General features: G+C 35.6%; 1 protein-coding gene across 2 annotated transcripts in view; it reads right to left on the bottom strand.

Moving 5' to 3' along the window:
- LOC124629489 overlaps positions 1-24,204 on the bottom strand; it is an 83,766-nt gene that overhangs the window by 35,520 nt on the left and 24,042 nt on the right. For both annotated transcript variants that reach the window (XM_047162867.1, XM_047162868.1), the window contains exons 4-5: positions 8,717-8,803; positions 6,502-6,651 (exon numbers count right to left, since the gene is read on the bottom strand). In XM_047162867.1, the coding sequence (XP_047018823.1) occupies positions 6,502-6,651; positions 8,717-8,803 (237 nt within the window). The remainder of the gene's footprint in view (positions 1-6,501; positions 6,652-8,716; positions 8,804-24,204) is intronic.

Here is a 24,204-nt window from a genome sequence, read left to right as displayed (position 1 = left end):
GATCCGGTATAAGAGATATATACTGTTTGTCAAAATCTCGAAAATAAAAACCATAACTAAGCAGGTACGTCGAAAATGCAACTGGTTTTGGTTTCGCGAATAATTCAACGATTAAATATAAACTTGAGGTTTTATATCTGTTATCTGAAGTTAACGCAAACATGTGAATTTTATTACCGCATTTTATAATTTCAGGGCGGATATCGTAACATTAATATTGATATTTTCGTTCACGGTCATGAATTTATCACTTTCGAACTCTACAAGTTCTGGGTACAGTCGGTGCGATTGGTGCAATATAAATTGCATTGCATTCTGCAAGTGTATTGTTATCTGCGTTTAATTAAGAAATTAAAAAGAACAGATAACATTTAGATAACAATATTTTCACACAGAATTCAGCACATCATTCTTCGAAATAAGCCGATTTCACTTGATACGTGTTAAATTGCCGTACCATTGAAATATCAGTCGAGACAAAGAAACAATGGAATATTAAGATTTATTAAGCATGTAGCAGTTAACTTTCCAAACAATCGGTTAAACAGTGGGCTAGCCAGATTGCGTAATGGACCGTAAGACCTGAAGACCTAACGGTGACCGACCTGGCCACACGACCGCACCTTTTTTTCTGATTTCGGTAGCCATTAATAACAAAAAATGTTTCCTTGTTCCGAGTATTTAATTTCATTTTAATATGCACAATGAGTTCCAGATACATAAGAAAATATCATTATCTCAATTTCATCCAATTATTTGCAGGATATGAATATGCATCAAAAATACATAATTTGTTTCCTAAAGCTACTCTAGGATATTTTTCAGTGAAGATAATAGGTAATTATTGAAAACTAAGTAAGTATCCACTACTTAGTTTTCAATAATTATAACCCTGCAAATAAGTTGTGATGTAAAATTCGGCAACGTGATTCTCAAAAATGAAACATATTCTGATGAAAAAAGAAACAACCGGTTTCTAAGGGAACAAGGAAATTGCGTAACATTCATCGTAATATAAAACAATCGGCATAAAAGGAAAAATATTTTATCAAATACTGCACGACTCACGACTGTCCGAACACTGCGAAATAAAGATACTCTCGGACAAGAGAGTTTAAAGAAATCGTGACTACAACTGTAACAATACATACAGTAGATGGAAGACCTATTGTTGTTTTGTTCCATAGGCAGTGTAGGCCTTTTGCACTGCAATTATAAAAAAATACAGCAATTTGTCATCGTGGGATAATCATTCATAAAGGAATTATACAATCTTAATTATACAGTTATATGAATAGAACATTACTGACATTGACCATTAACAGATTCTTAAATAACAAACGGAACAAAGGAAGTATCAACAATAAAAAATCAAAAACAAAAGACGAGACACGAAAAAATGCATTAATTGGTGACGCGGCTAAAACGAGAAGGCCCGAAATGGATGTAAGCCTATACGAAGTTCAAAGCGTAACAGAAGTGCTAATGGGCGGACTGCATTATTTATGTATGTATTGGATCTTTTCGGTAATTAAGAACATTTTATCGAGAGTAGTTCCAACGTTCTACATTATTGATCACAAAAAGTTGATGTGGTCCAAAGACCATAAGAGTTTGCACAACACTGTTTAAATTGCATAACATGAAATAGCCGGCACATAAATTATACGCCACGAGCTAACAAGAAAACGCCTTGTAATAGCAACACTTTGTATCCATTAAGTATGAATGAAACTGACGGGTCAAATACAAAATAACTAGCCAATTAGTTGACTGAAAAATCTGTCGAGTTTCAAGGAACAATGAAGAAATGAAGGAAACGATAAATATAGTGTAGGAGCCGTCAATGACGATATTCCGGGAGATACGCTTTGAGAAGAACTTATAAAGGAAGAGATTAGAGGACGTGATGACAACATTACTGGACGTTACGCTATCTTACCTTTAAACAAGTTATATTTGTCATTATATAAAAGAAGTGCACAGAATCATTAATCAACTGACAATGTAGGTGGCATTTTTACTAAAAACATAAAACATGACAGATTTAATATTTCCAATTTTTTTAAACGTGTTGGTTTGCTATTTATTAACAAAACTTAGGATGCAAATTGACCAATTTCAAAGTCTTTGTCTTCCCACACTCGGCACATAGGACATACTTTCTTTCTTTGAAAGAATGAACCACCTACGTGAGTATATTGACACGATTCATACCGGTTTCATAATGTGAGGCGGAAATTTCGTAGTTTTGATTTGTTATATCACTACTTGCAAATGTATCCTACATGCATAATTGTGTAAACGCAAATATGTTAATTTTGCTTCATTTTAATGTAACACTTCAACAAAAGGTTCCTCGGGCCGTTTCACGATGTAACTTTCATAATTCACAACAATGTATTTGATATGTATAAAACTGTGGATGATTACAATAATAACAAGGCATCGAGGTGTTCGTCTTACTTTACAGTGTATTATGCTACCAATCTTAACTGCTATAGAAAGTTTCCGCAAAATAACTATCCACTGTTGGCGCTTTCACGATCATTGCTGTTTTACTCACTAACTCAATTGCTGCGTGTTACAATTGCTCGTTTCCTACGAAATTCTGAGAACTGTAAATGTTGCTTTAGTTTTTTTCTGAACATTTACGGTGAACTGGTTTCAAATAGTTGTTGAGATATGCAAATCATTTATGCGACTATAATGGATAAACAAAACAACTATAGTGAAAGAATTAATACCACCCACATCGTTGGGCTATCGTTTATAAATGGCATTGCGCATCCGTTGTAAGGCAGACACTTTAATGCATTAATGTCAATAATACTCGCATCTCCACGTCTACTTACATTCGCAGCAGCTATAAGATCAATTTGTTGTGTTAGACGTGCACACCGTGTAAACATGAACATTTACTGAAACTTATTAAGGTCAAGGAAGTTCAAAGTCAAAGGTCAAAGTTCAACCATAACCGGATATTGTCAACGGAGTTTGCCCTTCGTATTCAACTTTCAATCAAAATTACACATACAGACAGACTTCTGACTGAATTGTTAATTCACTTTAAAACAATAACCAAAGATAACCGGGACAGTCCACATAAAGACTGCCATGAAAATAAAACTGGAAGGTCGACATAATATAAACTGCATTAAATGGAAATCGTATTTTTTCCTTAGTGTGGATTAATGAATAGGTATGTGCAAATAATAAATCAAACTACATACGAACATCATATTGAAAGCGTGTTATTACCTTTATACTTGCGATATCCATTAAGGGATCCCCAATGATTCTTCTTAGCGTCGACAGTTCCACTGCAGATATTCAGTTCACTCGAGAATATCTTATGATGTATAAGGCTTTTATTGTTCGTTTTAGTATCCGATTGAAAAAATGACACGAATTTATGAAGCGGACTCATTTTGAGCAATTAAGTGTCTTCAAATTAAGCTATAACTTTTAGATGCGAGTTCAGAAACGTTAACACAATAAGAAAAATCACCATGAACCATGACACACCGGCAAGAGCAGAAATAACACTGTCCGAAGTTGTATAACTTTCTCCCAAATTAAGTAAAATAATTTAAGTGAATAAAATGGCTAAGCACTAATTGCTGTTAATGAGCACGGCACGGAAGAGCTCGGTTGTGAATGCGGCTAAGTTTTTTGTCGTCGCTGGTCTGATGCGCGTGCGACAGTGTCGCCGGCCGCTCTTTTACCTATTGCCACTGCTTCGCGCACTTTCATCAAACGGCCAGGGACTTTCATTGGGCACCGCTCACCCTCTATGTGGTGGTTTGTCATGCTCTATATTTTCTATGATTACATTTTATGGTCGCTTTTCATTCAATTATGCTATGTGCTATTTTAATGTCAATAATTTTAGCAGCAGTACTGTAACACTATTTTAAGAAGCAATTTTTTCGCACGAGTACCCTCTGTGAATAGTTTAAAAGGTAAGTATTTTATTTTAAATTAAGGTTTTTGTCCGAAGTTACAGCATAGAATTAGATCGTAAACATTTATAGCACATAACAGCGCACTGTAGTAAAATCAACACACGTGTCAAGATTTTTGCAGTCTATCAAACGAAAGCATCAGTAGGAAGCTATAAAATGAAACGAAGTCGTATTAATAAAATACCGTAAATCGCAATGTAGGTATCATACGGCTACAACTACACGCACACGACAAACAAAATAAATATTGTTATTTATCTTTAAGCAATCTGATACCCTTCACTGAATGCTATTTATTACTCCTTCTACCAGGACGCGTTTGATCACATGTGGGCTGATATTACAATAGAAGAGATAATTATCGCTGTGTGAATCCATGCAGCTTTAAAAACAGTTTCCAAACCATTATACATTGTTCTTACATAAGTTCTGGCACACGTAACTTGGTGGCTGAATTTTATTGTATTTGCTTTTTCTTTTAATTACACATAATAAAAGCGAGTATTCGTGGCCACGGCTCGATAAAATGACGTCACAAGTTTTTACTAACCCTCGTATCTCACATTAGGTACGGGTTATTTATTCTTCTTAGAATTTTTATAGTTTACATTTTCACCAACGCTTCAGTTACAGATCTCATCTGTATTCTCATCAAGCTATGATAATTGAGTTGCGCAATTATAACGTCCATGAGTGCGAATGTTAATGTGATTCTGAAGAAGAGTATGAGGTAATCGGGCCGTTGAACACTGATTATTAAGTCCGTTCTTGTGATCTGAGTTCCTATAACGTTTACTCAAACTTAAAACACTGATGCAGTTTGAGGAATAGACACTATAAAAAGTGATCAAAAGCCTAATGGTCTTGCTGAGATCTTTTAATTAATAGAAAAATAAATACCGTTATGTACGCCATAAATTGATTGAAATTTCAAACGCTTTCTGCGTTTATCAAATAAAGTATAGATTCAATGAGCATTAAAGATCTGCTAGATGTGGAAGTGTATAGAACTCTTCCATAGAAATAATATCGACAATAATTGTAGTTTCTAATCAGTCGTAAGTTACACCTGCGTATTTAATTGTTTATCATGAAGCTTTATAGGTAAGTATTGTCTGTCAATATTTCGTAAGAATGCATGTAACTTGAGGAAATAACTAAATTGTCTATTGCTCAATGTATTGTAGTTAGGTAGATATCACATATATCTTGTACAAAGGCTATTTCCGCCTTTATGGCTAAGGTGCATGTGCAGTAAAATACGTGAGCTAAACGTTTTATAGATAAACAGGCTTGACAGTAAGTACCTCTGCGTACCAACTGAAAAATAAAACTCCTTTTAGAATCGCCACTGTAATTTTATAGTCCCGTTACGTCGAATGTAATTAAAATTCGTTCCGTTTTTTACCGCATCTTGACGTTTTTATTGCCCCGCTCAGTCTATTTTATACATGTTTGTGTGGTTGGATGGGAAAACGTTTTTCATTGCTTATAGACCTCCACTTATGTTATTTCTGGAGATATTGTCCGATAACTGGGAATGCAAAATTATAATATGCTATGACCTAGGATAGGCTGATGATGATGATGATGATGATGACCTAGGAAAATCAAAGGAAAAAAAATCTGTTTCCAGCACTAACTTCCATTGATTAACAGAAAGAATCTCCGCATTACAAGGTCTCTATTTGAAAGCGACTGATAGAAGTTTTCGTAAGCATATAAGACCTACCCTCTATAAAATAATTAGGTGTTCGATCAGTACCCAAAGGTTGAGTTTCCAAATTGAATAAATAAATACTTAATGTTAGGTTAAACAAACGTTAAGCTAAACAAAACATTAACCGGCACGATGTTACTTATGTTGTGCTGGACATCTACTTAGCTACAGAAATAGCAATCATTTATCAGCTGAGACTATACTTAATTAGAGACTATATTTAATTTCAAGAACTTCAACTTTCATTAGGGAAATATAAAAGAAAAAGAAACTACAGAGCTGCTACTTTTATTAGTGAGAATAACGCCATCTACGATAAAAAGCACGAATTAAATACTGTTCTGTGGCGCTACTAGCGTTCAGCGAAACAAAGATTCATTGGCCAGAATGTTTTCGACCTTGTGATTGGTTTTGGTTTGGTAATAGACAGCAGTGCTGCCATCTGTTTTACTGCCAGGGTTACTAATAAATCACAATAGATGGCGGTAGTTTACGGACAGAGTTTAACACTAACGCTATTTTTGCATCTACAAATACATTAACAGTTTTCGTACTTAGACCGATTAATAGATAATGTAGAACCTTAATCTTATCTTCTAAATGTATTGGCATGTGTGTAACGTATATTCAAAAACTTTTTTCCTACTCGACCGAACACTGCCGGTAATTTTTTGCGTACGATTTTACTTTTAAAGAGCTCAAAGTTCAAATTAATCGATAAAAACTTCCTGAAGGTTTCGGTACGAAATACTTAACGGTAATTAGAGATAATTGAGTTTGTTAAGGAAGTAGGTAAATCAACTTTCCACTGACCTTTATTGGTAGGCAAGGTGTTAGGTCTTTGAGCCGGCGGCACTCTGTGGGGCGCAGGCTTTCGAGGCGAAGGGGGTGGGGCCAGGGAGGTGCGCGCACGCACCGCCACCGGCGATGACGACAACTTAGGTACCACGCCATTTTTCTTAGCTGTAAACACACAGAAAATGATAAGTAAACTCGTTTTCTGACAAAACAATGGAACAAGAGCAACTTACAAGATAAAGTAATCATTTGAATACAAATTATTCCAAGAGCGTTCTAGATGCATTTGGTTCCATTTACAAACATTAAAATATCGACATAATAGACGACTTGAATATCGTTGTAAGTGACCATCAGAAAGCGAACAGAATGATAAGGAAACGACCCAGACTCGAGGCAACAAAGCGATGTCAATGCAAATCAGTGTAAAAAATAACTATTGCCAAAGAAATAGAAACGATCAAATTAATGCACATTTAATAAGTAAATGGAATAATAAACTAAGTCCTCACCTCATGTAGACATTTTTGGGGATATATAAAATACGATTGAGCTGATGACACTTATTGCAAATTTATACGTTGATATTGATCAGCATGCTAATGAAACAATCTGGCTCGTAGTGACGCGTGGCTCGTAATATTCTAATGCACTGGAACCAATCGGACCAGTTACCATCTGACACAGTTTGCAAAGGACAACCTTTGCGCAGCCGCCATTGTTTATACTCCAAAGATGCCTTGCGTAACTAAAGTTACGAAATCGTATGCAGAACATTTTGAGTTTGTTTAATTAAGTGTTGTATTGTTTTTGCTGCGGCCCGTATGTCATTAACTATGACAAAATAGCTTCTCTCATTTGCAAGTGCCTTCCAAAAATATGTGAAACACGGAAAATGTCAAATGTATTCTGGCAAATTCAACATTAGCTGGTCTTTTTATCAGTTATTTAAATAGCTATAATTAAAACGAATTCGTGATTAGTTTAACCTTGTTGTTTCAATGCATTGATAATTTCAAAACCTAGCCAAATTTTATTTTATGCCTACAATGTCTAATCTACTTTTAACTCAATAATTGGCTGCATGCAGCTACAGATGCATATTGAAGGTTATCTATAGTGATGTTATCGTTTGTTTTGTACGCCTCATTAGAGCCTACAAAGTTTCTTGTGCTGATGTGTTTAATTAAAGTTTCATTAAGACCGCTGCTTATCTCGCTCTAGTGGTTGTCTTCTACCTCATTAAGACGTAGACACTGCATGTTTTATGTAACCCCAAGGCACTTGACTTCCTTCCTGCCTACGTGTGGCTACACGAGTGCCAGTACTCGAGTACTGTCCTGTCGAGTAGTCGGTCCTGCGCCTGATCTCTCTCCGGTCGTGTCGGATTGCCGTCCCATCGGGCTATGAGAGTGAAGGAATAGGGAGTGCACCTGTGTCTGCGCAAATACTTGTTCACTATAATATATCCTGCGCAGTTGGCTAATCTCCTTACATGAGAACAGCCGCCGTAGCCGATAATCGGCTAGGAGGACATCATCATCATCATCATCACGTATCTATATAATATACTGTCAACACAAAGTTAATTAAGACTTGTCTGTCTTTTGTTGATCCCATAAAGCAGACTAATACGATTTGTTTTCATTAAGTGGATTACTTGCTAATTAATTCCTTTCTAGTGACCATTAAGTCCTGTTACATGATCACATTTTGTTGGCTAAATATAGACACTATGTTTTTGAGTTCCTCATTACTTTAGGTATAGGTACACATTTCATAATTACACGTCCAGGAAAAACAAATCAATGTTGATTTTCTTTTATTTTGTAGTTAATTCTTTTTATAGCATATTTTCCGTACATGGCGAGTCTTTAAAACGTTTCAGGTTGACCGGTCTCAGGCTTAACGCTTGGCTTAGCAAGTCTTGCTGATTAGTTTTACTTCCGATAACTACTACATAGATACATAGTATTTAAACGGATAGCAGCGTATTATGTATAAATGGCACCTTTCACGACTTCTCGCTAGTGTCTACTGCGGCCGCGTGTCATCAATCTACTTCAGTGTCAGCCACTGTTGTACTGTCATTAGGATGCAACTTGATACTTTTTTCGGCGTACAGTAGCCCTAATGACACGAGTCTGTCAGCGTTTACGAACTTCTAAGTGGAGTGTACACTGCGTTATACGGATGAGTAATTATGTAAATGTTGCAGACTATGACTCACCTTGAACAGTTTGGGGTTGCGGCGGAGTGGGCGGAGGGCGCGCGGGAGTGGTCGGCGTGGGGGCGCTCTCCCTTTTCTTGCCGTTCCCTGGAAAAGACGGAAAACAATCATAAGTATATGTACATACACATCGTATGTATAACTGCGAGGTATGAGTAAGTGGAGTTTTTTGAGCAGCAAGTATTTACTGCATTATAATATTTTAAACAAAGACACCAAGTAAATATCAAATAAATAGCTATTACCTTCCTAGAAACAATCTTATGTATTTTGGGAAAGTATTCTAAGACCGTTACTGTAGCCATGCCTTCCAGATGCTATGTATGGACCTGCCTACGAATTATATCACCGTAATTATATTCTATAACCGGATCTAATGCAATTATTACCTACAGGAGCCAAACATAGTCGATTATTTTTTTACTGTAATTACCAAATTATATCACACTATTGTCTTAGGTACCAAATCCAATGATCAAATTACATGACTGGCACAACGCATTTACGAAGCAAATACATTAAATACGCACAAAAAAGGTTATAACATAAAAACTTTACAACCATAAAAAGTATCGAGTAAATAAGTTAAAATTACTTAAAGTTGCCTTCTGAAAATCGTCATTACAATATAATGTACCTGTTTATTATCTGCTGCACGAATCTCGCATAACATATCAGATACCGTGGGAAGAGCAGAGTTGAGAAAAATACGAGATAAGTTGAATGCATGAGGTGAAATCTTTTATCAGCTTATCGCTGTGCATGTAATGTTTGTTGTCACTGTATTGTACGCTCATTTTATTATGTTAATCGACTCGCCAACGCACCACCACACAGGTCGACAGTCTGACAACGACCGACTCCCCACCGCTCGATCCGGTATTTATAACCGAGTGACGTATGCGCACGAGGCGTCATAATAATGACATAACCTATACAATGATGCACATGTACCTGCATACACTACATCTCTCCCTTGTTGTTTTGATTTTAACCTTGTTTCAAAAAGTCCAACAATCAAACTCATAAATATTTTGGTAATTTCTTAAAGATCTATCAAACACCTGCAGCACAACAAAACCACGCTATCAGATCCCGATCACACTGCCATCAAACTGATTTACTTTGTTCCGTTTCCATTTCATTTCCCTTTCCATTTAAGGAGACGACAGATATCGGTGATACTGCAGGACACTACATCCCTTCCCTTGTGAAATAAACAAAAATAAAAATCCGTCCCTTTGCAGACGGTAACATACCAGCATCTGCTTCAGGCTCAACAAGACAAATTCGTAGCAGTGATATCAGGCCGGCAAGTTTAACTTCAGGTTTTGTAGCCGCTGTTCCGGCCCTGTATTATATCTACACTAGAGATGATCCGTCCATTTGGCAGACATCCCGCCAATCAGTCCATGTGAAATCAAGCAAGTCTCAAATATTGCTGTACCTTCAGATAATGAGCACTCATCTTGCTTGGTTCGACTTCACTTAAAACTGATACAGAATGCATTGTTCCAAGGTAAAAGATCGGCATTAGGGTACCTCATCAATGCTTTTCACTCATTCAAAACCGTACGAGCCGTACGAGGAAAGTAATCACATAAGATCGTCCCAATTGAATGGTGACCTAGATGGACTGTTTCCAATTTGATGATGACCATATACTTTGTCACCCATTTAATGGTGACCACATACTTTGTCTCCAATTTAATGGTGACTCCATACTTTGTCACCCATTTAATGGTGACCACATACTTTGTCTCCAATTTAATGGTGACTCCATACTTTGTCACCCATTTAATGGTGACCACATACTTTGTCTCCAATTTAATGGCGATCACATATTTTGTCACCAATTTAATGGTTTAAATTGTAGTTCTATGTACGAGTTAAGTACTTTGTGTGCCTTGTAAGCAAGAGAATGCTAACTCAACTAATTTTGGTAATATGTAGTTTTTAATTTGAGAGTGGAATATCAAAGCCTATCATTATCTCAGCAATGTAACAAACAATCTGGTCTTCAACCCTATTGATCAGCGCTGGTACTTTGCACGTTTCTGCTAGTACACTCGCTGAAATTCTGATATAGGCTTTAAATACCCTACATCAATGTATGTCCAATATCTAGTCAAGAAACTGTAAGCTTCTTAGCATTCAACACCCAACATATGAATACCTTACTGCATATAATAGTGCGATAGGAATACTTATATTTCGGTTAGGCATCCAAGAACACTATTATCACCGGACATTGCGTTCTGTAATGTTTGTTTGCTTTTCCTAATGTGGTTTTCAAAAATTTAAGTAGTCAAAGAATTATTATGCTTTGATGGTAAGCTTTTTAGTATCATGGTTACATATTGATTATAACGAAGGTGTAAAGTAACATTACGAATCAGATTTTAACTAATTAGAACCATATTATGCAACGAACGCACTTTAACAGGTGTCACTAACTTTGCACTATATATTTTGAAGCTGTGACATTCTGCATCACCATAAAATAGAAGAGTCCCTGACCCTCAACTCATGCTCTTCTTCCTTTCAACAAGGTGACAGCAGCTCACAAACAGTTTTCTAGTCGATGCAATTTTCCTTTTGCAAAACAACCGCTAACCTTTCTAAAACATCTGTCTACACATAGATAAATGTGGGATTCTAATTCTATATCTCAATTTCATGAGCAGCTATGCTGCTCTCATGTCATACTTGACCTCATCAATTTGATGATCAGCTTTGTGCTGCTTCCATTTTTAATATTTTACGCTTTTCCAATTTCATGACCGCGTATAGGTAACGTAATATTTTTTTTTTTTTTTATGTAAGTATAGTTGGCTGCATAAGTATGTTTATAGTTTCGTTCAAAAGCGCTTACCCTTTATTGCAGCTGACTTTATCTACGTTGTTTCAGTTAGACAACCAGAATATAAAAATATTATTATCTTTTATAGGGACAGCACCCCAGTAAATTTTTAAACGATTTGGTGACTAAGGGCAATTTTACTTCCTATACTTTAAGGAACACTTACTCAGATTATATTTTGCAGTAGGACTTAGGAACTTAATAATATTTTAGTGGTCATTTATTTATTTAGAACATATAATTTACATTTTTAAATATTAAATATAAAAATAAAAACATTTAAAAATATAAAAAAATAGGTTACCACCGATATCGGGCACAGGGTCCAAGGTACCGGTGGTTAGGGTCCCAGAGACAGAAACCTCCTCACAATACGTGCCGTATCAAGGAGTACTGCCTTCTAATATTTTAGTTATTATTAACCAAATGTCGACGCAACTGTGTAGTTTAATTAGCACAAAAGAGTAATAAATGTCGATAAATGTAAATAGTGATAAAGTTCTTTACCTCTCGTGCGAGTCCAATTGTCTTACGGTAACCTAAGATTGGTGTTCTAAGATCAATTATTATTAACCCTAACGCTATGGACACAAGACATTATTTTGTTAATAGATATCCATCCCACCACCCATATGGATCTTATCTTATGGGATGGGTTGAGGAAATTACACAACTTTATATTACAAGTAGGTGTGCACTTCAAGAATATATTAATGTGATGATTTATTAACTTGAGATCATTAAATGGATTCTATTTCATATATGTTCATATATGGTTATGTTATTCGCCCCTATGGAAGCATATTCTTCCACAACTCTCAATGTACTTATACTGCTTATTGGTACTGCAATACTGTAAAACATAATTTGCAAATAACAATATTATAATGAGGGCCACTTTGTTAAACTATTTGTAAACACCAATGTAAATCAATAAAAAAGAGGCTAAGATACCAATTAAAATTCATTCAAGCCTGAATCTTGAAGGTTTTAAAAGCACACGCAATCATCAACTTTTGAGAACTTGATTGCAACAATCATCCATGAGCTAATCATCATTAGACAGTTCCCAGAGTAAATATCTACATTGGAACTCCTTCCAGGTATCATCCTTAAAAGATTTTTTGTCACAGATGAGAAGGCCCAGTTGGGTAAATGATGATGATGTCCTCCTAGCCGATTATCGGCTACGGCGGCTGTACTCACGTAAGGGGATTAGCCAACTGCGCAGGACATATTATAGTGCACAAGCATTTGCGCAGACACAAGTGCACTCACTGTTCCTTCACTCTCATAAGCGCTTGCGACAGCTAGACCAACGAGGCAGTTGGGTAGATAAAGTAGCATTGTCAAATAAATCACAGATTGCTCCAATGCTTAGTTCCATATTCTTTTGATCTAAGAGTTTTATATCAACCTAAAGTACTGAAATTACAATTGTGAGCTAGCATGTTTACCAAAGATTCTATCTATTGGATACCAAAATTTTGATCCACATTTTCCAGCTAGTATTGCTGCTTGTATGCTGTTCTACTGTTCTGTATCTTCTGGAATATCTCTGTTGTATAACAACCTCTTTAATACAGCAAAATAAAGTAAAAGTATTGAAATTATACCTAGGGTGACTGAGCAACTGTTATAATTAACACTATTATGGGTAGGCAACCCACTAGAGGTGTTGGTGGACTTGGATGTTGTGCATAGGTGAATACATACCAGTATAGCTGGGCGAGTTCTTCAACATACATGGCCAACCTACTACGGTCCCTCAATGTGCTGTTTGTTAAACTAGATACCTAGCACATGTTTGTCATTTGTAGAACCGTTGAGTATATAACCCACCAGTTTGTTCTTGTAATATCCTCTATATTGCAAGCACTTGAATTAAGTTAGTTAAGTACCAGAACAATATAGCAGGTATAAGTTGTTGACTAGACTCTGAGAAGTTAAGTTTGGAAGCTTTTTATGATCCAAATCACCGGGCACAGAAAATATAAAAATTATCAAGATTTACTATTTAGTTGTTGCAGTAGTTGACAACTATCGCCAGATAATTTATGCGTGTACAGTCAATTGAATGACCAGTAGACGTTCACTACCGTTAACTGTCAAGCTGTCAATTTAATGACCAGTAGATATAGACTACTGCCAACTGTCAAGCTGTCAATTTAATGACCAGTAGATATAGACTACTGCCAACTGCCAAGCTGTCAATTTAATGACCAGTAGATATACACTACTGCCAACCATCAAGCTGTCAATTCAATGACCAGTAGATATAGACTACTGCCAACAATCAGGCTGTCAATTTAATGACCAGTAGATACACACTACTGCCAACTGTCAAGCTGTCAATCTAATGACCAGTAGATACACGCTACTGCCAACTGCCAAGCTGTCAATCTAATGACCAGTAGATATACACTACTGCTAACCGTCAAGCTGTCAATTTAATGACCAGCAGATTTTTGGAATAGAATAGGTCTTTATTTGCTTAGAATGCAGGCACTTACAAAATAGGATTGTAAACAACATAATAAGATCCGTGTACATTCCGCCTTGTTGGCATGCAAGCACAACAATTATTAAACACAATTGATTATAAGGCAAATAGGTTATTGTATTATATCCTCTAGGAAATCCCACCACTGCTAAAATCGTCTTGACGACAATTCAACAACCAGCAACTTTATATTGCTTCCAATAAATGCCTATTATTGAATAAACTTTGATGCAGGTTTAAGAATGAGTAAACTGATCACCAAGTAATGATTTTGTATTATAAATTACTCATTTGATAAATATTAACACCTGCAATAAATATTGCTACTTCCATTAGAATTGTAGCAAGGTAAACTTAAACAAAGAATTACGTAAAAAGGTTAAAATTTGTTTGCAATTCGGGTGATACATACATGAACATAAAAGTTATGTATACTTTGTCATTCTACTCTCTTCCCTTCCTTCTTTCCTTTTGCACTTTTTAATATGATTGAATATTAACATCGGTCAGAGGTTACTTGTTATCAAAGCTTATTTAGCATACATTAATTTGGTATAGGCATGAATAGGACAAATTATTTAGTATAACCTTGTATATCAAATATTTTTCTGGATCACAGAACTAATAGGTAGTTCAAAATTATAAAAATTAGATAATAGGTAACTGTTGGTCCAAACACTCACGGTTTTATCCTCGTCGCCAATGTATTGTACGCTCATTTTATTATGTTAATCGACTCGCCAACGCACCACCACACAGGTCGACAGTCTGACAACGACCGACTCCCCACCGCTCGATCCGGTATTTATAACCGAGTGACGTATGCGCACGAGGCGTCATAATAATGACATAACCTATACAATGATGCACATGTACCTGCATACACTACAGTCACAAATACCCTTTAGCATTTAGACTCATTTACAGACACATGAAAATTGCATAATTTCAGGATCTTTTTCCTCCTCGAAACTATCAATAATATAATCAATAATTGCCCCAGTATGACTGTTCTCACTTTAAATATTAATTTAATTATGTATAAGCGTACAATATAAAAATAAGATTTTTCATTTCCCTGCGTTCTTTTGAGAAAAGCAAAAACGTCACGACCTGTCTCGTATGAATTAAGTCTTTACCTACGGCTGGTCCTTTCAACCCATCGTCTATTTCCCTAACTTTGAAATATGTAATATAACGCCCTCAAGCATAAAGTTAAGAAATAAGACCTGCAGAACTCGAAAATATTAATGCAATTTTGTATGCGGTTACTATAAGCGGCCTGTGGTTAAAACTGTAAGCAGTAATGCGCCGAGAAGATAGGTCTGCAATATGTCCTATTACCAATAAGCGGTAGATATTGCGAACATATTGCGAATTCATTGATCCAATCTCGATATTATCTAGCTCAGCCGGAATTTTTCCTCACTGATGTGTGATGGAAAGTATCATTGTCGTTTCTCTTCTATGAGTGTCACGAAGCGAGACCACGATTTTTGCTTAACAGTATGAATTGAGAATAACAAATTATCACATGGGCAATTTACAGTCAAACCTCATCGGTATTTTCTGAAGCTACTAGTTAGAAGTCATCTTGTCGTAAAAATCAAACTCTCGAATTATGGTTCATCTAAAACAGTGATTAGTGGCAAGCAGGCCGAATTAGTTATAACATCAAATAGGCTAGCAACAGCAATATAATACATAGAAACGGCTGTGTAAAATAATATTAACTTGGCGTACAAAACAGTGCTAGTTCTGTCAGTTACCGAGAAATAGAAATGTAAACAGTCGCCTGCCCGCTCTGATTGCAGTATGTGACGAATCGGTAATATTGATAATGTAATATCATTTTTCCTGTATCTGGCTTCTATTGAGGTGATTTATGTCTGCACTGGTCCGAATCGGCAATTGTTCATTGCTAAAGCATTTACATTAACTGTAAATAAACGATATTGAGCTAATTGAGAAATGTACCTTGAAATTACATTAATGTCTGTGAAACAATTTAGTTTTGGATGTTAAAATAAAAGGAAAATTCTGCAAGTGACGTGTTTCACAAATTAGCACTGAGTAGCACTACCAGGTATAAGGTTTTAGTAAGAATTTGTTAGCAACTTCCCACACAAATTAACCTAAGGTTAAGGCTAAGTTAAAGTGAATCTACGGGTTTATTTAAAACCCACGGTTGCAGCTTGCATACTAATCTTTATCTCTGACGTCTTTTATTTTCAAGATAGTGAATTCTATACCTACTACTAATAACCTAGGGTCAAGATCAAAAGGTCTTATAAATCTAACATCAAAATCATGACGTCAGCTGAAAAGATTATCTATACTTAGAAATAATTATGCTTAATAAGTACCAGTGTTACTTTCTTCTTCAGTTTTCCTCTAACATTGCAATTTCCCTATGCTTCTCCCTGGCATAATACTCCTTACTTAACAAGTTTAGCTTTAAAAAATCACTGCAAAGTTTCAGACATTGTCAAGTGTATAACTGTCCAGTATTTACTTATATTTGTATGGATATTATTAGAAATGGGCACGTGACGTATTTAAAACGGATTGTCGCGTAAGGCTTCTGAACACCTGAGTGGACACGCGGACACCCTGACTTGATTCACTACGGATTTGTTGCTTACGATTACGACTTCCTACTTTGTTACCATTACATATACCTTTGTTACCCTATACCCCTATACCTATGTTAAAGACAATTTTATTTTTAAACTAGCTGCCCAATAAACTTCGTATCGTTTAAACTTTCCCTAGACCTCTACGGACATTATAAAACCAAAATAAGCCAAATCGGTGAAGCCCTTCTTGAGTTTTAGTGTGACTAACGACCACAAATTCATTTAGATCTATAAAAGTGATATATCTAATACAGGTTCTTATGGAAAGTCAAGCTGGTTACACGGTTGCAAGGGGTTGGTCTCATGGAAAAGACCCGGCAAGAAACATGAATCCTCTTATTTTTATACACAACTATACCAGATTTTTCCAATAAAACATTATACCCTATTTTGAGGCCTAAAACACGCAACATTAAAAGCTCTTCTAGTTAACATGAATTAGAAACTAACAAGGCGACAAATTACATTTTTATATTGAAAGCGGTCCGGAATACACCACTTTGTTACTATATTTATTTTAACTGGTTTCGATTTAACTGGGTAACAGCTATTTCCGCAACAGTTGGAAGTATTATTTTTTATAGTAAACGTAACGTTCAACATTTGGTTAATATTAAAATTTTATAGACATGGTTTTAGTTAATCCAAACTTTTCTGGTGTCTGCAATGTCACAATAATGAGATTAAATAAGTACTAAATAGTTCCCGGAGTTAATTTCTGAAAAGTTTACGATAACAATGAACTTTTAAAAACCTTAACAATTAAAATTACTTCACAAAGTCTTCCGTCTTGAAAGTTTATTTCCAAAACAACAAACGTTACTAAATTATAATAACATTCAAAATATTACGTATGGTTACGAGATGTTTCACTATACATATTTATTTGCATCACCGAATAAAAAGTTATCACGCAATTATATTACGCGATAGTTTTTATTTTTATTATTTTAGTTATTACCTACGACTTGCTTTAGACTCGCAAAACAGTTTCTACGTGGTCCTAAAGGCTATTAAAGATACAATTAAATTATTTCTGGTTTGTGTAAACAACGTTTTATTGATCCGCTTCTCGCGTGAATTACTATCCTGACCTGTGTCTTGACTTTACAAATACACTGTGAAATATATACTGTGTATTATCCTTAAACACACATAATAATGTTTAAGTCTGTCTCTCACTTTCATGGTTAAACGACTTTCGTAATAATTTGAGCGTGAATAAGGACAGGACATTTATACTTAATGTTATCCAAAAAACTGACAGGTAATGTTAATTAATCAATTTTAAACTCTGAATTTACATAAATCTTCAACACACTAGTAAATAAACTTTGTGATTTTTCCAAACAGTAATTCAGTATCATGTTTGCCATAGGTATGAAAACCGACACAAGGAAGAAGAAAGGTTATTGACCTGTAAAGCTATTATCCCTAGTCTGCCTATATGAGTACCTACGAATAACTAATGACGGTCTTCATGGTTCCACAGGGTGATTAATATTACTAAGTCGAACTATATTGATATATCCTAACGTTTCTTGGAAGAGGGTGAAGGACCTACACTTTGAATCACGTTATAGTCTTCAGAAATATTTTTTGCTTTATTTTTATGAGCCTCACCATTCTATTACCTCAAGGTCAAAGGTGCTTTACCCGAATCAGGCAGTCGGTGAAACATAGTTTTTAGAAATCATAAATCATTTGTCAACATCAAACGCCGACATTGTAGGTAACTAATAATGTCATTATACTGAAATAATGTGACTCACTAGTGCCTAACACTTGAACATTGTTAAAGCTAATGCTTCTGTGAAATCACCCTCCTGACGTATGTAAGTTCTTAGCCTTTAATTTAAGAGTAGAAAAAAACCCTAAATAAAAAAAGGCACGTATCAAATGTCAATATAATGAAATTGAATGGTTATTTTCCAACGTTACTCACCTCTGGTTCCAAAAGATCCGAATCTCTCTCGGTTTACCGCTATCTTATACTTTTTGTCATTCGGCACTGGCAGCTTAGACGGATATTTCTCGGAGCCACTTCTGTATAACTTTTCTTTGGACCCGTGTGCCCCCATCTTCAAATTCTTCATCAATATTCAAACATTTTATTATTTTGGCATCTTATTATTGTAATTAAGCACTTTTTAGGAACTTCGTCAGACTTGTCTATCACTTGTAAAGTCACATCATAATTGTTTGCGTGTCATATTTCTACGTGTGTGTGTCGTCATCTATATTTGTTTGTACCTCTACAGAACGAAAACTCATTATTTACTTCAAACAGCAATTAAATTAGACGTAACTTAGTGTCATCTCTTAAGTTAAAATAATATTTCATTTTGGTCATTTTATTGAATACTTGTACTTGCAACTTGACATTTTCTTATTTGTAACGTAACTTAAAAGGAAAACAGATTTATAGGAGAAGTCCTTAATATTCAACTTATAAAAGCTCACACGTGTTTGGTTTACGGTGGTCAACAAAGCCCATTCGCTGATATAATTATTGCAACGCTTTAATCTATTTCTGTAAGCGACTCACGACAAATGTGCCAGTGTAACAGGAGCTCCCACTCTGCTCTCGATTCATTTATGGACAACAAATGAGACTTTAATAAGCGAAATCACGGAGCTCTTAATAAAGCGGTAATTTCACGCGTTGTGTTTAAAAAGGATTTTCTCTAAAGAGCTACAATTTGTCATTCAACGTACATTATTGCGAGAGTCACATTTTCTGTGCACAAAGCGACGCAGCCACGTGAAAACCAAAGTGTAATTTTCTTTGAACATCTTTGGTTATATCCATATTAACTGACAATTTATTGTTCGTAACTGTCAATAAATATGTTAATTATGACAGCAAAATGCAAAATCAATGATCATTTGATGTAAAAATTTCTTTTTCAATGAAAATGAGAAAATATTGCCGTAGAGTGAAAATGTTAGCCAGGGACATTCATTTCCTACCGGAGATTATTGAGAGCTCGGGTGAGCATTGCAACTAGATTATACGTACGTCTGTACCTACATGAAACGGATATAAATAGATAACACTATGAGCATCAATGAAAAAATTGTCTGCGCTTAGTGCTATAAATACTAGTACTTATCTTAAATTCGAAACGATCGCTCTAATAAAAATGAATCTCTCAACAACTCCTTGCCCGATGTAGGTATATGGTTTCTATACTGAACTTCGACTATTTTATAATTAGCTTGCTACTAATTGATCCCAATTTAGCTCGCGCTCACGCATATTTATCACATTAACGAAAGTGTCGTTTTGATTTAACGTTATTTTGTAACGACACGGAGAAAAAGAAACGTGAAATTATCCAAATTATTTCCAGTCAGGAGTGTCAACTTAACGTCACAAATCGAAATCAAAATAAACTAAAATTATCATATAATATTCTAAGTTTAGCAGTAATAGAGCGCATTAGTCACTCCAAAACATAAGCAAGTGTTACCAGTTCCCTCAGATTTGTTGCTATTTCAGTAAGCGATGCTTTCAGGGTTAAATAACTTGAAGGAGCACTTGTGTCCTTTAGTGCGGCTGAAGGAGATATTTTAGACACGTCCAATGTTGCGCGGTATATTTAGTTTATGGAGATAAATGCGTTTTAGTGCTCGGATTGTATTACTAGCTATATTGAACACAAGATGCAATGTTACTTACTAGGTATAATTTGTTCTTGTTTTTGTAACCCATAATTATCTGAACACAGCAGTTAATTGGCAATCTTGAATTACTGATTTTATTAAAATCAACAGCGCGTAAATGATTGAAGCCTTCGCAACGAGCAGAGCGTCTTTGCTTGTAGGTAGAGACGCACGCGGGCGTTAAGTATACGCCTCACCTACGTTAGTTTTGTAATTTTTTTGTAATAGTTTAATGTTTAGCATTGCGCTTCTCACAATCGTTTGCTTTATTAAGAGATAGATCAATGGAGTTTTCAAATTCACACGATTATTTTCCACATAAGGTAAATGGAATGCATCACGCGATAGATAAATAGGTTTTATAAATCAAAACATTGACATAATAAAAGTTGACAAAGCGAACAAAAGCATTTAAAAATATTACCACTTGCATACTGACTTAAAGTGACCAAAGGCTACAAAAAAATCAAGACAGAAAATACTGACTAAAGTATCACACAGCATCAGATATCACAATCAAATACACATCGAGAAAAATGAAACTGTCAGAAACAATTCAACACGTCAACACAAGTTTTAATTTAAACCAATCTAAAAGAAAAGCAAAACGTACGACCCGATAGGAACCATATTGTTCACGTACAAGTGTTAACTACGTGAGTACGTTGGTCTGCAGTAGCGAGTTAGCACCCCACCAGACCACTCTTAAGTAATGTGTTGCTAAAAATAATCATTTGCATTTCAATCGCATTTGAATACAAAAAGACAATCGAATTCAAAATGAGCATATTTAGAAATTACACTTAGGTATAATATCTGCTGTATAGGTAAATATTATGATCGAGCTAACTTCACTCTAACACAAAGTTGAATCGTACACTCAGAAGATTCAAAGCTACTATAATTTTGCACTGAACTTTTAAAACAGCCATGTGAATCGCACAATCACTTTGGCACCTCTCAAACCTTGAGGAAAGAGTCTTTTTCCAAGGTTATACCAATACTCGAGCTACTACTTAGGCAAAAATGATCATTAACAGAACATTAAAGTTTTATCTTCACATTTAAAAGTGGTTTGTGATCATAATGGTTCCAAAATACATTCACTTGAAGCCGGTTAGCAGTGTTGCGTCATTTTGGTGCATCTAAAGTAGGAGCTATCGTAAAATTTTAACAAGCCACGCTTCAATACTTTACCCCAATTGCATACGGTTCGCACGAAAGTCTGTTACCGACCTAATCGATATTTTCGCCAATGCACTGCGAATTCGTTATGCAACGTCTAGAGGTTGATAATAAGCACGCTACAGTTGTTGCTAGAATGTTTTCAATTCAAGGAACTTTTACTCCTGCTAAAAGCAAGGAACAGAACTTACTTATGTAGGTATGATGTCAACCTACAAGAATCTTTGATTTTACTTCGAAAAAACTGCAACTGAAAAACTTTTTTGTTAATATGTTTTCATAGAGTGCAAAACAATATTTTGTAATACAGTCAAATTACAAGTTGGTTGTATTACAAACTGTTTGTAATAAACATTGGATATAGGGCACAATCTCAATAATTTTTCATTTGTCTGTTCTTTTTGGGTCAAAGACGTCTTTATGTCTGGTTATTTTAGTTGCACCTATTACACTGTACCAACATAGTTGATGTAAACTTTTGTTTTAGAACTTCAAAGATACGATACAGAATGGAAAGATAGAATTACAGACAGATAGTTGCGCAACATCCTAAGCTACACATAAGTAATTTTATTACTTTCGATAAAGATTAATTTTATTGGCGTATCTTCTCGTTTCCCTTACGTTTCAAAGGATACTGCGAATCCTAAAAGGTTATTCTAAGCAGATAACGAACACTGCATCGACAAAAATAGCCATAAGATGATGCCATTAAAACAACAAACAAACGAGTATGATTATTACCTAGGTGCAGTCGTTACGACGGACATTGCGTGACGATGCTTTATTCTGAACATATTCAAGTTAATTTCAACCTTATCTAAAAGCAGATAAAGATGAATGTGCCTAATAAATAAAACAAACATGATCGCCATCGACGAACCGTGAAATATACCTATGTCTGTGTGTGTTTTTCCACCGAAAAGACAAAAACTGTATTCATTAATTTCAACACATATGAACTGCTACTGAAATAACGTGAAAAACGTAGGTTCTACAGTTGCTTTCAATTTAAATAAATATAAATAATTATATTTATAGTTTATGTAGTGGAATCTGTCGTTAAAATATTGAAACGGAATGTTTGAAGTGTAACTCATTAATCTAATAGTTTTAAAGTTTCGTTTTGTTTTGGGAGTAGAAAGTATGTAAAACAACCGTAACGGTTGGTATTTTCTACATGGCAAGTAACTTCTGGCATTTCAACTCGTGACATTTTGTGAGTTGACCTATCGACGAGTGGCTAGTTGAACCACCTTAAAAATAAACAGTTTATTTGTTCTAGCAGCCAAACACTACCAACCAGCAATTAAAATACCTCATTTTTATGCCTGTCAGATCATTTAACACCGTTATAATATCATTGAACACATCAAATTTGCATACCTTTCCGGTTTTATAAATCAAGTTTATTATACTTTACACAACGAAGAAAAAACCAGCTCTAAAGGACCACTTCAAATAATTCCTTGAGATAAGAGGCGCCATTTCGTAATTTAAGCACCTAATACATGGGTCTATCACATAGTTCATGCTCCAAATAATTCTATAAATAGGCTAGTTACCTGAAATCGGTCACCGATACGAACTCACCCATACAACAACTACGGACGACTGATTACTAAACGGACGCTGTCCCCACTGTTCTGATCCACGGCGTACACAACCTGAGTGACTTGAGTGACTCGAGACGTTCAGGTATTCACTCTAAATGCTCTGCCATCAAGTCCTCAAGACGCCTGTTTAATAGCCCAGAAAACCCGGTCATGCGAATCTTCAAATAGCCCTAATAAATAGACAAGAACATCGTATTGCTAACAGATCACTATTAATATTCCACATGTAAGTAATATTCATAAACTATACGTCTTGCATTGCAAAACTGTAGTGGATGAAGACTAATCTTTCGTTAGACTCATCATTCATCCTCCGAGCCTTTTCCCAATCATGTTGGAGTCGGCTTCCAGTCTAACCGGATTCAGCTGAGTACCAGTGCTTTACAAGAAGCGACTGCCTATCTGACCTCCTCAACCCAGTTACCCGGGCAACCCGATACCCCTTGGTTAGACTGGTGTCAGACTTACTGGCTTCTGACTACCCGTAACGACTGCCAAGGATGTTCAATGACAGCCGGGACCTACAGTTTAACGTGCCATCCGAAACACAGTCCATGGTGTCTAAGATATACTTAGAAAGTACATACAAACTTAGAAAAGTTGCATTGGTACTTGCCTGACCTGGGATCGAACCCGCGCCCTCATACTTGAGAGGTTGGTCCTTTACCCACTAGGCCACCACGACTTCTCCTATCGACTATCGTCCTATATTTATTTTAAGGAATTCTTAGAAGGGCCTTGATTCTTTATAAATAACATACTCATAGCGTTGCCCTTTCCACTTAAACTTTAAATATTATACTGAAATTATTAAACAGTGTTTTGTAAAATATATAAAGGTACGGACCAATTTGGGTCAATGGCCGAGTCATGGAGAAATAGTGGCGTCAAACTGCTGGCGTGGTGTCGATCAGATAAAATTGTTCATTTCAGACCCAGAATTTTACTACAATCGGTAGGTATTGTTTATTTTGTCCTGAAACCCCATTCTATGTTATACCCATGGATCATGA

This window comes from Helicoverpa zea, chromosome 4 (assembly GCF_022581195.2).
Source record: "Helicoverpa zea isolate HzStark_Cry1AcR chromosome 4, ilHelZeax1.1, whole genome shotgun sequence".
NCBI lineage: Eukaryota > Metazoa > Arthropoda > Insecta > Lepidoptera > Noctuidae > Helicoverpa > Helicoverpa zea.
The sequence above is the reverse complement of the archived record's forward strand: the minus strand, read 5'-3'. Positions and strand labels throughout refer to the sequence as shown.